Source organism: Toxotes jaculatrix, chromosome 18 (genome assembly GCF_017976425.1).
Source record: "Toxotes jaculatrix isolate fToxJac2 chromosome 18, fToxJac2.pri, whole genome shotgun sequence".
NCBI lineage: Eukaryota > Metazoa > Chordata > Actinopteri > Toxotidae > Toxotes > Toxotes jaculatrix.
The window spans coordinates 16,088,870-16,102,845 of NC_054411.1; the positions used below are offsets into that span (position 1 = coordinate 16,088,870).

At 42.5% G+C, this 13,976-nt stretch overlaps 2 protein-coding genes across 4 annotated transcripts; one reads left to right on the forward strand and one right to left on the reverse strand.

Annotated features, from left to right (window-relative positions):
* Window positions 1-693: 693 nt before the first annotated feature.
* Window positions 694-7,682, reverse strand: xpnpep3 (X-prolyl aminopeptidase 3, mitochondrial). 2 transcript variants are annotated; one of them, XM_041063067.1, is made up of 12 exons: window positions 7,664-7,682; window positions 6,133-6,259; window positions 5,438-5,560; window positions 5,074-5,261; window positions 4,673-4,892; window positions 4,074-4,258; window positions 3,826-3,888; window positions 3,582-3,695; window positions 3,404-3,489; window positions 2,754-2,937; window positions 2,083-2,203; window positions 694-1,890 (listed from the first exon to the last, which is right to left on the reverse strand). In XM_041063067.1, exons 2-12 carry the CDS (start codon window positions 6,200-6,202, stop codon window positions 1,724-1,726), a joined length of 1,521 nt encoding a protein of 506 aa, XP_040919001.1. In that variant the 5' UTR covers window positions 6,203-6,259; window positions 7,664-7,682; the 3' UTR covers window positions 694-1,723. The 2 variants fall into 2 exon arrangements, with proteins under 2 accessions (XP_040919001.1, XP_040919000.1); XM_041063066.1 differs by lacking the exon at window positions 7,664-7,682 and adding an exon at window positions 6,347-6,487.
* On the forward strand, window positions 7,242-13,767 carry st13 (ST13 Hsp70 interacting protein). 2 transcript variants are annotated; one of them, XM_041063068.1, is made up of 13 exons: window positions 7,242-7,375; window positions 7,770-7,909; window positions 8,252-8,300; window positions 8,470-8,560; window positions 9,169-9,242; window positions 9,402-9,468; window positions 9,561-9,645; window positions 9,735-9,845; window positions 10,982-11,084; window positions 11,317-11,433; window positions 12,027-12,072; window positions 12,238-12,326; window positions 13,008-13,767. In XM_041063068.1, exons 2-13 carry the CDS (start codon window positions 7,800-7,802, stop codon window positions 13,140-13,142), a joined length of 1,077 nt encoding a protein of 358 aa, XP_040919002.1. In that variant the 5' UTR covers window positions 7,242-7,375; window positions 7,770-7,799; the 3' UTR covers window positions 13,143-13,767. The 2 variants fall into 2 exon arrangements, with proteins under 2 accessions (XP_040919002.1, XP_040919004.1); XM_041063070.1 differs by having other exon boundaries at window positions 12,030-12,072.
* The last annotated feature ends 209 nt before the right edge of the window (window positions 13,768-13,976 follow it).

A 13,976-nucleotide genomic window follows, 5' to 3' on the forward strand; every position in this document is an offset into this window, starting at 1 on the left:
CTGATACAGTGCTCGGTTTTTCACAAATTTAAAATCTTATTATATTTGTTGCTGTTGCTGCCACTGTAGATTAAATGAACATCACTCCATGACAAAACACAAAACTCTGCTGTGTCCGGCTCAGAGACACTGTGTGTCCACCTTTTGAGATCTTCCAAACAATTTGAAAAACTGTGTAATCTGTTTTATTCAGCAAGAATAACTTGATGCATGGGAGAAGAGTGGGGCCAACAGGGGCTTACAGCTCGTTTTTATGCTTTGGCCTGCTAGAAGGTTAATCCAGCTGTGGGGAGATCCATGGCACTAAAACAAATGTGGGGGCTAGAAAAGCAAAAATAATGCTCTGAGTCGTTGAAAGCTGACCTGCAAATTGGGGTCTTGCTCCCGATAATCTGATTCAATGTTAAAATTAACAGGTGTGTCTTAAAGGAGAGCTTCACAATTTTTCAAATCAGTCTTAGTATCAAGTAGTAAGAAGTAACCACAATAGCCAAATTGAGGGAGAAGCTCCTGAACCATCAGCACCCAGATCTTTTCCTGTATGACCATGTAACCCTGAGGTGAAACATTTACATCCTTTTGCATTACAGTCAAGGTTTTGTAGCCTAATTCAGTGCAACCACGATTGTCATTTTACACATTGTGTTGTCCATAAGTAACGAGTCAAACCAACACAACTGATTAGTCATGAAAGAAAGAATAACAAGGTCTTTTTAATACATATAAATACAATTTTCCTTAAAAGAGATCACATTCTCACAACTGAAAAGAAAAAATCCCCACACAGACATACAATATACAATTTTTCACAATTCTGTGCATTGGTGTCATAATTCTAATCATTCCAGGTTCATCAGGAGCAGCTGTTGTGTACAGGTTCCTCTGTATTCATCACTTGTTGTCTTTAAATCTGGCTGTCTGTTGATTGACACCCTCTGTTTTTTCCTGACCATCCTACAGTACAGTGAGTGCATGTTCAACATCTGGTGTTTTGATCTTTTGTACTGTAGCATGAGGTGGGAAAGAATGATGCATTTTTGTGTGTAACAGAAAAATGAACTGTGTGTGTGTGCACTGGCTTCAGGAGTTTTTTTGAGTGAGACAACAAACAAACATTTATAACCTGGCGTGCCATGATGGTGGCTGTTCTGAAAAACATGGTGTGGAGCAAACACTGTACGTCTTCCACAGTAGCTGGATCTAAGCTGAAAACACACTCGATGCAAGAGGTTATTTGCGGTTCCTAGGTTGTCATTTACAGTTCAGCATTGGATTTCACCTGCTGATAGCACCATCACAATACTAGATAAAAGTTATGTATATGATTAGAGTCGGTCTCCATGTGGTATCGCTGTGTATCGCCCTTTACCATAGATGAGCTCTGCATAACCTCGAGGGTGGAAGCACACTTAATATTTGCTTATTTGGTTTTCTGTTTTGGTGTTTTGTTGGTGTAAAATGTTTGTTTTTATGCACAAACTATTTCAGTGATTGAAGATTCAGAGTAATGAGAGCATGCCTTGTTTAATTACGTGTTCATAAGACTTTGTGCAGTCTGCAAAATCTATCTGCCCTCATGTCTCATTTTGAAATGAGACTAAAACCTCAACCTCGCCGTGTTCTCTCACCTTTCATGTACCTGGGCCCTGAGCCTGATGATGTCAGCACACTGCCTCCCATCACATCTATGGCTCACTTGGTTACTTATCTGTCTCTCCCTGCCCTATCTCCGGGCACAGGCCTGTTCTACTTCAGCGATGGTCTTTGGCGCGTCAGAGGACAGAATCAGGGGGCCCCCCTTGTCTCGGATCACCACGTCGTCCTCAATCCTGACGCCCAGGCCGCGGAAACGCTCTGGCGCCTGGTCATTGTCCTCGGAGATGTACAAACCTGTGACAAGAGAAGGCGAGAAGTGGAAAATGTACAAAAGCAGGAATGACATGAGCCATAAAACAGAAGAGGACAGTTTGGATTTTTGAAAGCTGATTTCATCCAGATTCTTGCTAACCACAGCCACAGCTGCACATCTTGAGGAAAGATCAGGAGTATGAGAAAATACTGAAAAGTCTAGTTTATCCATACCTGGTTCTATAGTAATGGCCATTCCTGGCTGTAGAGGCTGTGAGCGGGACAGCTCAGGAGTATCGTGGACATCCATACCCAGGTAATGACCAACGTGGTGGGGGCAGTACCGCCGAGCAGCCTGAGATGACCATGAACAAATTTAAGGCCTTAAGAAGTTGTATAAAAGTTTGCCATTGTCTACCAGAAGTCCCACAGCAATCACAGCTTGTTGCTAAACACTAATAACGTGAAATACAAGGGTGCTACTGGTTCACTGGGATTCACTGTGGTGAATGAGACTCATAAGAATATTATGAGCCTCAATGAGCCCAATCTAGGAGCATCTAACAAAGGAAATTTAAGGTGAACACAAATTTCAACATGCAGTTTTGAGGACTCAAAAAAAAAAGAATCACTAGAGCCATCCTCTGCTCAGAGGGCTGACAACTATGAGACCAGATTTCAATGAAGTTTTCTCACATGCCTTTGTTGCAGGGGCCTGCAAAGAACCACTGTAGGAGAGGAGTACCTCTATAATACTGTTATACAAGCATATTGCAAGCACATTGTGTTCTGCTTATTTGTTTTCACAAAAATGGTGTGAAGCACAGGAATAATCATAATCTAACAACCAGAATCCACTGTACATCAAACTGAAATGTCAAAAGCATCCTTTCTCTGATTATTACCTTTAGTACATCAGCATCACTGGTACTGGCCTTGACGACCCCTAGCCGCCTGAGCTGTCGTCCCAGCAGAGCCAGCATGGTGCTGTAAATGTGATCTAGACTGACGCCCGGGGAACACAGAGACAAACAGGAGCGCTGGACCTCCAGGACGGCCTCGTACAGCTCGGCCTGGGCAGGGCTGAATCTGGCAGAGAGGAGGAGGGGGAAGCAGATATTAAAGGGGTTTTTGCTTCTGTCATTAGTAACAGAATAACAGATAAACACACAGTCATAATACATTTTCATTCAAAAGCCTCAAAATCTAGAGTCGTGGAAGATTACAAAACAAATCACGTATAAGGTTAACAAAATTCTAAACTCTTTTCAAGCATTTTAAATGAGGGGGAAATGAGAAAAAGCAGATTTACGATGCAATGTCTATACATAAAAACAAACTTTATGTGCTGTAGTGTTGTTGTGTAATGTCGTGTTCAGGCATAAGCATGTTAACTTCTGTTGATTCTGGCTTTTGATGGTGCACTGATTTTGTAATGTAAGAAGGGGCAGGTGTGATCAGCCCCAGCTTCAGAGTAGCACCCCTGAAGCCCCATTCTTCTTCAAAAATGTATTTTATTTGAGCTTACAACCTGACATTATTTTGTCAAACTTACTTTCCATTCACTGGCCATGTTCGAGTGATATCACTGACATAACCGAAGTATTCACAACCACCATCAAGCAGCACCAGTTCACCATCCTGATGCAGAAGAAGAAAAACAGGAAAAAATATATAATTTATGTTATTTAATCATTACGAACCAGGTCCCATTTTCAGAATGAGTACTTTACCCTTATAATCTGGTTATTGTTTATGTAGTGAAGAGTATTGGCTCGATTCCCTCCGGCAACCACAGGGGGATAGGCCAGGAAGTTGGCGCCATGGATCCGATTCTCGAAATCAAACTGGAATAAGATTTTTAAAACATCAGAGAGCAGGATCAATAAAAGACAATAAAGATGATCATAACAGGCCTCATGTGATAGCAAGGCAGTGAAGAGCCACACAGAAGGTCAGCAAAGATTTTCAGTTTACCTTAGCAAAGAGCACAGCTTCATCCACGTCTCCATGAGACAGGGCCATCGTTCTCCTAAAAGCCTGAAAGACAAGGATTTCAGTTGGAGCAGGTGCACTGTTGATCTATGTTAAAAAGAATCCCTAGAAGTGTTGGATAAAGTGGTTAAATGACATTGTTACATAACAATACAAGCAAATGAAAATACTGCCCCACTCCCAGCCATTTATAAGTAATAATAAACTATTTAAAGTAATTTAAACCCAACCTGTGCTGTGATGCGACCTGCTTCTTGCATGAGCGCCACCTCGGCTGAGCTCTTGAGGGCCCTGAGGGAGTGTATAAGGGGTCTGAGAGAGTGTGGCATCGGCCCTGCCTCCAGGACAGGACTCACATGAGCCTGGTGGAGCCGAGGGTGGGCAGGCTGAGAACTATCGTACCAAAGCAGAGAGCCTGGAAGAGGATTGGAGAGGAGATAAAATAAGGTTGATGGTGAAGTTAAGGTCCTAATTAGTTATTAGTCAAATGTTTTTGCCTTTTCAAAACCAAAAATACAAAAGGAAAAATGTAAGAACTGAATTAAACAGTGTTAGTCAGCTGAAGATAGAAGTTTCAACCCACTCTCAGAGTTTTAGCCTTGGCATCATCTTACACCAGCTAGCTACAACTGATAAAATCTGCTTACACAAAATGTGATTAGACTGATTAGAAATAAGTATCTAGTTATTGTTTACATCTAAGTGAAATCAAAGCCCCATTCTTTCAAAAATTATTGCAAATTTCAATAAATTTCAATAAATCTGCCACTATTGTCACTGTAACCTAAGTTCTGTGAAGAGATGTTTCTGCTGAATATTTGTCACCCACCTTTAAGGGTCTTGAGCACAAGACCCAGTTCTTCAGTGCTATGAACTCTCTCTATGCCGGTCAAAGCAGCTGCCCCATCCTTCCCTGAACGGGGTCCGTCCCACAGCTCTCTCCCCGGGTCTCTACGGGGGACGAACAAGATGGCCTGATCTGGTCGCCCTTTCCCGTGAAGAACCAAGGCACTGTCAGGCTCTAGGATGCCACTGAGGTAGAGGAAATCCTGTGAAATATTTGGTAAGTGGTTAACTGGAGCAGCCTTGCAAAAATTACCCTCAGTAGCCCAACTGACACATTCAGCAACATTTCAGTATATCTTGCTTGCTGTTGTGTTCGAAAACTCACAAAGGAACAAGAAGATTAAACTGAGGATGGAGAAATGCAACACGAAACCAAATATGCACCTGGTTCTGGTGGAAGGGATAAGGGATGTCATTGGTCATGTAGCGGGTCGGATGGGACAAAACGATGACCACATGAGTGTTAGAGGACACGGACGGTCCCAGTCTGTCTCCCTGGGCCTCGATAAGTGAGGCCAGCCTGTGTCTGCGAAGCTCGTATTCGGTCTGGCTCAAGCCTGGGGTCACCTCACCTGAGGAACAGAGATCGGATGTATGGTGTTTCAGGGTTAAACCACAGCTCATCACCTTCTGTAACATAAGAAATAACTATATGCTGAATTTTGTTGCTAAAGACCAAGTGCATTGCAGGTTTTCCCAAAAAAGTGTGAACATACTAGTCCAGCACTCCACTGTAAACAATACTCACCATGTTTGATGAGGTGTGGATGAGTGAAAGGGCTGGGCTGGCCCAGGTACCGAGGTGGAACCGTCTTTGGTTTCAAACCTCCTGGTTTCACGGAAATGTTTCTGCACTGGCACCAAATACATCCTACACACAGCAACACAACACAGATAGCAAAGACTCTTGCACTGGGCACCAAAGATGCTGCTGCTGCTTTAACCATGAATTGTTTCATCAGCAGTCAGATAATGTTTTACAGAGCAGAGCTTCATGACTGGCTGATTTTGGCCACCAGTTGCCGCACATATGGGTAATATGTTGTTTTTATTTGTGTAATTAGTACTCATATTTTGGATTCTTGTCCAATTATAATTTGACCTCTTAGGTTAGTGGCAGCTGATTAAATGAAATAAGCTGGGAAGCCCAGAGGTCTTGGTGTCACTGTTAATGAGTCACAAACATCTGAAACAAGACAAGGGGCCCCAGACACTGCTTTGTAGTAAGTGGTGACATACCAAACAGAAACTGTATTTTATAAACTCTTATTTTTCAGTGTAAAATCTTCATATGAAAACTAACTTGTAAATGTCAAATAGGTGTAGGGGACAGAAGATACTCATATTTTCTGAATGTAGTGGAGTGGAGGTATAAAGTTGCATAAAACTGTACTTCCGTAGAGTACTTGGCGACAAAACGTAACAACACCGAACCGGGCTCACCTGGACTCCATCTGCGCCGCGGAAGCAGCCTGACAGCAGACCTGACCAAGGTGCAGGCTGAGGGCAACATTGTTGCTGCAACTGGAGGACACCGATCAGTGACAGCCGGTCACAGCATGTCTTTCCGCTGTGAAGTATTAGAGGCAGTGAAGAACAAAGTACTCAGCTAACACTGAATATTTACGGACACACGTAGCTGTATGTTGTTGCCTACCAATGTTAAAATGTCCCCAAAATACGCTTATGTTTCCATTTGGTTGGTAGTTATCTTGGTTAGCTTGATGCTCTCATGTGTGCTAGCCACGTTCGTTTGCGATAATGGGAATTTGTTGCCCTGGATTTGGCTTTCCAGGCAGAGGCGCTTAATCCCGATACCGGGGCACGTTCAGTCTCAGAACGATGCTACGGTTTGAGGACTGAACGGCATGTTTCCTCAAAACGGTCTGAAATGGTGCGAAATGGGCTTTGAGATACGTTTTCTTTAGTTTGGTGGGTGTGTCGGAGGCGTTACCCAATCAGCATGGACGAGTTTATCAACCCCGGTAATTGCGAAAAAAAACACAACACAACAGAGCGTTCAACGCACCACCGTTTCCGTTTTTAAATAAACGTTTTGCTGAGTTTTGTCGGGGCTGAAAATGCCTCTGGTGTTGGTTCTGTACTCTTTAAAGGACCATGCCAGTGTTTTTCTGTTTGTTTGTTTGTTTGTTTTAGATCATATATGTGCACACTGGGTTACAACCAACCACCTTTTTCCGTGAGACTTTTTATACAATCAAAGTGTTTTCATATCATCCAGGCACCTATCCATACCACAGTATAATGTTGATATTACCACTAGTTATTGGTGGAAACTTAACTGCCTTGGGAGCGTCAACTATTGAGTCAATTATAACAATAATACATTTAAAAGCTTTTTTGTAATCATTATTAAGCGATGAGATAGATATCTAATACTGCGTACGTTTTAATCCACTGAAATCAGCCACTACAATACTGTAATGATCTAGTACAGTTTTTATTCTGTTTGGGATGGTGAAGTTGCATGCGTCCTGGAAGCTGCCTGACAGGCCAGACTCAGGGTAACATATGCCCAGTGTCAGTGTCGGTCTGTCCCACAACTCGCCTGAATGAAAACAGAGGAGCGACGTCACTACCAGTGAAGCTGTGGCGATAAAAGTCTCTTGCAGCCTTCCTCTGTGGTGCTTCTTCTCGGGTGTCAACGGTGTACGTCTTTGATCAGGTGCGTTTCTCTTCGATTACTAAAAATTTCTGGCTGCAGCTCCGCAGGGTTTCCCGTTAATCTGGGCCCGTACTGCAGCTAGCTACCGACGGTATCATGCAGTTTAACAGTCATCGCGTCACGGACCGATTCACGTTTCCAGAAACTTCTGGCTTGCGAACATTAAAATAGTCATTAGTGTTAGTTAGTGCATGGTGATTTGCATGTATTGTTGGGTTTAAGTGAAGTGTGGAGTGATCACAGTGAGGCTGTAGCGGACTCTCATTCAATCCCTGCTGGTTAGCGTACCTAGCTTACCGCCGCTGGCATTAACGTTGGCAGTTGATCATGTTGAAACAAGCCAGACTCGGCTAAGCTGTTGATTGTTTTCCTGTCTTGTTTTCCCCACATGCAGCGCACTGTGTGCTGGACGTGACAGAGCAGCATGGACCCACGAAAAGTGGCAGAGTTGAAGAGCTTCGTGCAGCTGTGCGAGTCCAATCCCGCGATCCTGCACCTTCCAGAGATGAGCTTCTTCCGGACCTGGCTGCTGAGGTCAGTGCAGCAAAAATGCCCAAAATTCACTGGTTCTAGCTTCTCCGCTTGAAGACATCACCACAGTCTCTAGAAATTGTTTATTGGCATTTTATAGAGTTAATGATTAATGGAGAAAATAATCTGTGGATTAATTAGTTATTTACTGTAGCCTATAATGATGTTTATGTTTAAATACACATTTAATGATGTAAAGTAAATTTTCTGGGAAATCAGTTGAGGAACTGTTTATGGGAACAATTCCAACATCTGCTTTGATTAATCCAGAAACATGAGAACCTGACAAATCTTAGGGTGCTGGCGTAGCTCACTGAATTGTTCTCCATAACTTTTATTTTGCAGCATGGGTGCAAAGATCCCTCCAACACCCAAGACAGAGGATTCATGCCAGGTGATGAAGAAATATTACTGTGATACTGTTTCTTTTATATTTTTGACAATTATATTTTTTTGTCTTCTGTATTTCCTTTTTTATTATTTGGTCTGGCAGCTGATGTGTTACCTCTTAAGTTCTCATGCTCATCACATCATGATGTAACAGAGTACTCTCTGACTTGTAGGGTGGCTGTCCTTGTGGTCCTCCTCCTACATCCGCTTCACCTCCTGAGCCCGAGCCTCCAGTACTGTCCGAGAGCGAGGAGAGTGAAATAGGTTTGTCCATCTCAACCCTTAACTCAAAGTCTCTTTAATCACTGCTCTGGACTCAGGAGTCAGTTTTCCACAGGTAGACTAGATTTTCAGTAGCTGGTAGAAGTGCTGGTAGCAGATTCCTCCTACCAGCACTTCTAAACCTTAGTTATCAATACTTTGTATGTCATTAGTTTAATCTGTACAAAAACCACAGCCAGCCAGTTAACAGCCCAGCACATGGCCCCCAGCAAAACAGCGAATTGTTTTTTTTCACCTTTTATTTTCTCACCTCTGGACAGAGCCAGCCTGGCTGTTTCGCCCTGTTTCCAGTCTTTATTCGAAGCTAAGCCGACTGGCTGCTGACTGTGGCTACAAATTTCACACACAGACATGAGTGTGGTATCAATAAATCAGCAGTCACTGATTGCTCGGCTCAGTTTTTTTTTTTTTTTATAGATCAACTGTTTTATTTGAAGAGAATTTCATAAACTTTCCGCAAAAATGGTTCTAAAAAATGCACATACCTTAATACTTAAATACCTTTATTACTTTGAAGAGTAATGGATATTGTTTATGGAGCTGAACAAGAGCTTGTTGTCAGTGTTGGATTTATCTGTCTGCTTTTCCAGAAATTGACAAAGACGGAGTGATTGAGCCAGACAACGATGAACCTCAGGAGATGGGAGAGACTGAAAACACTGAGGTAAAATGTTTAGCTCTTCTGTAATATCTGCTAATCGTGTGTACATTTACTCAAAGTCACACCTTGTTCTCTCACATGAAAACCAAACAGTTTATTAAGGAGGTTCCAGGCCTGGGAAATATCTAAAATTCTAACACCTGTGTCCTTACACTTCCTCAGGTCACAGATGAGATGATGGACCAGGCCAATGAGAAGAAGATAGAGGCCATTAATGCTCTGGGAGAAGGTAGGTTGACATTCTGTTCAGAAAACAGTGCCTGCAGAATTAAATTCATGATCTCTCTCTTTTTTTTTTTAAACATATGTTTTCTTTTAAAGGTGATCTGCAGAAAGCTCTGGATCTTTTCACTGAAGCCATCAAGCTGAACCCTTGCCTAGCCATCCTGTATGCCAAGAGGGCAAGGTGAGCGTCGCCAGTGTATTTCATTCAGGTTATTCACTGCACAGCGCCAAAGTATCGTTCAGTCTAATCAGTTGTCCTCTTGGTGTTAGTGTCTACATCCAGATGCAGAAACCCAACGCAGCCATAAGAGACTGTGACAGAGCCATCAGCATCAACCCAGACTCTGCACAGCCTTACAAGTGGAGGGGAAAAGCTCACAGGTACATTTCTGTTTAAAAATAAAACAGGCACTCTCCAGCGTGTCAAGCCAACAAACACCCGGCTACACACCTTTTTACGCATGCGCGACATAACCAAACCCTCAGTGTAAACACTCGTAGGTATAACGCACCTCAGCTTGTTTGGCAAATGGCATCTAATGTTTCTGTTACTAACCGTGAGACTGATGACAGAATAATCCCAAATTAGCATAGAGTTCAATAAACATGAAGTTTAATCATACAGTACATCAAAACATCACGTCATTCAAAACAGAAAATGTTCATCTCAGTATAAACATCCTATACTAGACTGCTACTGCAAGCAAAATGCAACAAAATACAATGGAAACAAACTTAAGCAAATAAATCATTCACTCGTGACACATGGAACTTGGCGGCAGACAAAAACATCAGATCTGTGAGGAGCGATGAGGAGACTGTAATCTTCCTCAAATGAATACATGAAACAGACAGAAATGCCACATTTCCATCTAGTTTTCTACCTTTAACTGGAGTTCTTTTAATTATGTCATCCTGTTGCACCCTCTTCTTCTGCAGTGGTTTATTGGCACCCAACTGAGCAATTAGCACCACCACGTTTACCTCAATGAACGGACTCCTAATGCTCACGTAACAGTAGTGGATGGAAATGCTTTTGCAGAGCTTTCTTGAAATTTGGCTAGAACTTGTGCTTCATTTGGATGGAAACTCACTTATTGTAATTGCACCATTTCTGGGGGAAAAAAAGGTTCTAAAAATAAAGAGAAAGCACAGATGGATTTCGTGCCTGTTTACATTGTAGCACCGCGATGCACCAGTCTTTGATCGCACCATCTGACACTGTGATATCAGATTTTTTTTTTTTTTTTTTTATTGAGCCCATCTCACAGTGTGACATGGAATGAACCTGCAAGATTGCTATTGTCTCAAAGCATACAGAGGGCTTCAGGTTAATGTGAAATATGTTTGAGGATGGGTGAAACATGAACTACACAGCCCTCGAGAGTCAGTGAATTCATGCAGTTTGTTTCTCCATGCCATCCATGCTGCTTGTGCCATCTGCTTGGTGATGGGACAGTAATGTATTTTGTTGACTGCCTTGTGTGCTCTTTGTGTGTGTGTGTGCGCTGCTGCAGGCTGCTGGGCCACTGGGAGGAGGCAGCCAGGGACCTGGCCACAGCCTGTAAACTGGACTATGACGAGGACGCCAGTGCGATGCTGAAGGAGGTCCAGCCTAAGGTATAGTGTCCAACAATGAAGGGAATGAACAAGACTTTTTCTGCAGTTTTAATTAGTTTGCTGTAGCTGTAATGTAGGGATGTTATTTAAATATGTTTTATATTAAAATTTAATGGTCAGAGCAGCTCCTCCAGAAACCCGTGGTGACCGACGGGGGAACCAAAGATGATTCACGCAGCTTTGAGTTTGTGGTGCATGTGGTCATACTTGTCATTCTTCCATTTCTTTGCAGGCCAACAAAATCATGGAGCACAGACGCAAATACGAGCGCAAGAGAGAGGAGAAGGAGATCAGAGAGAAACAGGAGCGGATAAAGAAAGCGAGAGAGGAACATGTGCGGGCTCAGAGGGTAAGCTGCTGTGAGGATTTCCTATTTCAGACTTGGAAAAACACAATAAATGCCCCTAAAGTTGAAGTCCTCTGCCAGCACAGTCAACAGTTAACAACATGCTAATAGGCCGAAGTTTGTTGACTGTGCAAGTAAAGGTTAGAGACGCCACATAGAAGCTCAAAGACACAACTGATGTTCTTCTTGAAACAAGAACCCTGTGAAAGTGTCTTAAAAATGCATTTGATGGCTACATACATGACACTGCGCTGAAAGACCGAGGCTAAAGCTAACGAGTCCCAGTGGACAAGGCATGGAAATGAAGAAACAGCATTGTCCTTATGTTGCAGTGTAGAGTTAGTTAGTCCTGGTGTTATGAGTGTGATAAGAAAAATGTAAGATCAAGCAGTTATTTCTAAAATAACCCTATCTAGCTTCTTAGCTTACATACTTGGAGAAGTGACAAAAGATTAGATTCACATTTTCAAACAGTGAACGTTACAACAGTGAAGAGCAGGACAGAGCTGTGTGACACACAGTGGGGAGGTACTACATGTTACATATGTAATTGTGAACTAATCTCTTTTGAAACAAGTTCCACTCTTGTCTCTCAGCAGGAGGAAGAGGCGCGACAGTTCGGAGGGCCTGGGTTCTTCCCAGGTAAGACAGTCAAACCAAGACAGTCCATTGCACGATGGGATGAGATACACACCCTAAATGCCATTATAAGAGAGGGAGATTTAAAAAATCTATATTACCGTTTGGAGAAAGGATTAGTCACATAATTTAGTAAATAAGTTCATAAGTGTCATTGTTGTTCTGCAGGTGCTGCTGGGTTCCCAGGCGGAGCCCCTGCTGGCATGCCAGGTCTCGGTGAACTCCTGAAGGATCCTGAATTGCTCAACGCCATGAAGGTGACTAAGATCTCAAAGCAATAGTTTGACATTTTATAAAATATGGTTATTTCTCACTGAGAGTTAAATGAGAAGATTGATATCAGTCTCAAGTTACACCAAAGTAAACATAGAGTATTTTCACATGTGAGGTGGGTCTTTCTGAGAGCTCTGGAGTAGGCAGGACACAAAATACATTATCATCATCCCCACTTATACAGGGGGGAGGAGGAGGAGGAGGTTGAGCAGAGGGACATGTTTTAATTCCACACACCAGATCATGTGCATTTGAGCCTTTGGCAGCGCAGCGCAGCACAGTGATGGACTTATGTTACACACTAAAAGAGATTAAAAAGCTGGAGGGAGAAGATCCTGTCTACACAACCAACAACCCATGTCCTCTCACAGCCACTGCACCATTAGGGACAAGATGAGTAAGCGCTAATTTGTTTTATCCCCCAAAAGACTAAAGTCAGAAAGCACAAACAGTTTCAAACAGTTGATTGTTAAATTACTATTTGAAACAAACATATATTTCATATTTCTGTCATCACTTTTTTCCAAATGAATCCTGCCCACTTTAAACCTGTGAGAAGATTTTTTTGTAGAATCATTTAAGCTCATAGTAAGACTTTAAAGCTGATCTGGAAATGCACTGTGTGAATAAAGGTGACCCTGTTTCCCTTCTCTGTTAAACTCCAGGACCCTGAGGTGATGGCTGCCTTCCAGGATGTGGCGCAGAACCCATCCAACATCTCCAAGTACCAGAACAACCCCAAAATCATGGCCCTCGTCACCAAGCTGAGTGCCAAATTTGGAGCTCCACCGCAGCCATAGACAGGAAAGGACTAAAGTGGAGAGGAGAGGGGAGGGGGGAATGGATACGTGGTGAAAACAATCTGGAGAGCCACAAACGCTTTTCAACAATTATTCCACTGTGTGCAGATCAAACATGGGAGCAGGTGACACATTACTTGGTGTGATGTAGAGAAAAGTGGGGCTACTTTTTAAATGTTCTTAATCGGCCTGTTAGCACTTAGCAACGTCTCAACAAAGCAACCCGATGGTTAGGAGTCAGGTCTGATACTTAGACAACCCCTCTGACGCGTCTCAGCTGGGACCTCACTTAACCACAGGTTAACCTTTATTAACCTGTATCTGGAAAACCTAAACTGGGAGCTCCCGCATTAAGACGCTAGCTCACAAACATTTTTACAGCCATTTAATACATGGTGATGGTTTAGCTACTGGGTTTTTTTTTGTTTCTCTCTGAACAGAGCCGAACTCTCACATACAACTGTCAGCACTTTTTGTTAACATATCTATTACTATTACAAATGCAAAAAAAACAAACAAAAAAAACCAAAAAAAAAAACGTACTGATCCTGATGTCTGACCCTGTTGGAAAAATAATGATTCACAATAATAAAACCTCTGTTGCTGCAAAACAGGTTGGACATTCCTTCCTAGTTCAGTTGTTCTTTGCTTCTTTTACGTTACAGTCATCTTGTGCAAGCACACTGATTATACACAGATTTAACACCTGAACTTCTCCTCTCCTGGAGGCTTTTTCATTAAATTCATGGATCATAACAGTATTTGTTTTTAAACTTGAACTGAATATGTGAGTCCTTACAGGTGCAGTAGTTATCCTACTGCACCAGGCCCAGA

Excerpts from the sequence above, each read along its gene's own strand:
- xpnpep3 (XM_041063067.1), bottom strand. The coding sequence starts at position 6,202 with ATGTTGCCCTCAGCCTGCACCTTGGTCAGGTCTGCTGTCAGGCTGCTT. Across the intron at positions 3,889-4,073 it reads CAGGTCGCATCACAGCACAG|GCTTTTAGGAGAACGATGGC; the intron begins GTTGGGTTTAAA and ends CTTGTCTTTCAG. Across the intron at positions 1,891-2,082 it reads GGCCATTACTATAGAACCAG|GTTTGTACATCTCCGAGGAC; the intron begins GTATGGATAAAC and ends CTCTTGTCACAG.
- st13 (XM_041063068.1), top strand. The coding sequence starts at position 7,800 with ATGGACCCACGAAAAGTGGCAGAGTTGAAGAGCTTCGTGCAGCTGTGC. Across the intron at positions 11,085-11,316 it reads TGAAGGAGGTCCAGCCTAAG|GCCAACAAAATCATGGAGCA; the intron begins GTATAGTGTCCA and ends ATTTCTTTGCAG. Across the intron at positions 11,434-12,026 it reads AACATGTGCGGGCTCAGAGG|CAGGAGGAAGAGGCGCGACA; the intron begins GTAAGCTGCTGT and ends CTTGTCTCTCAG.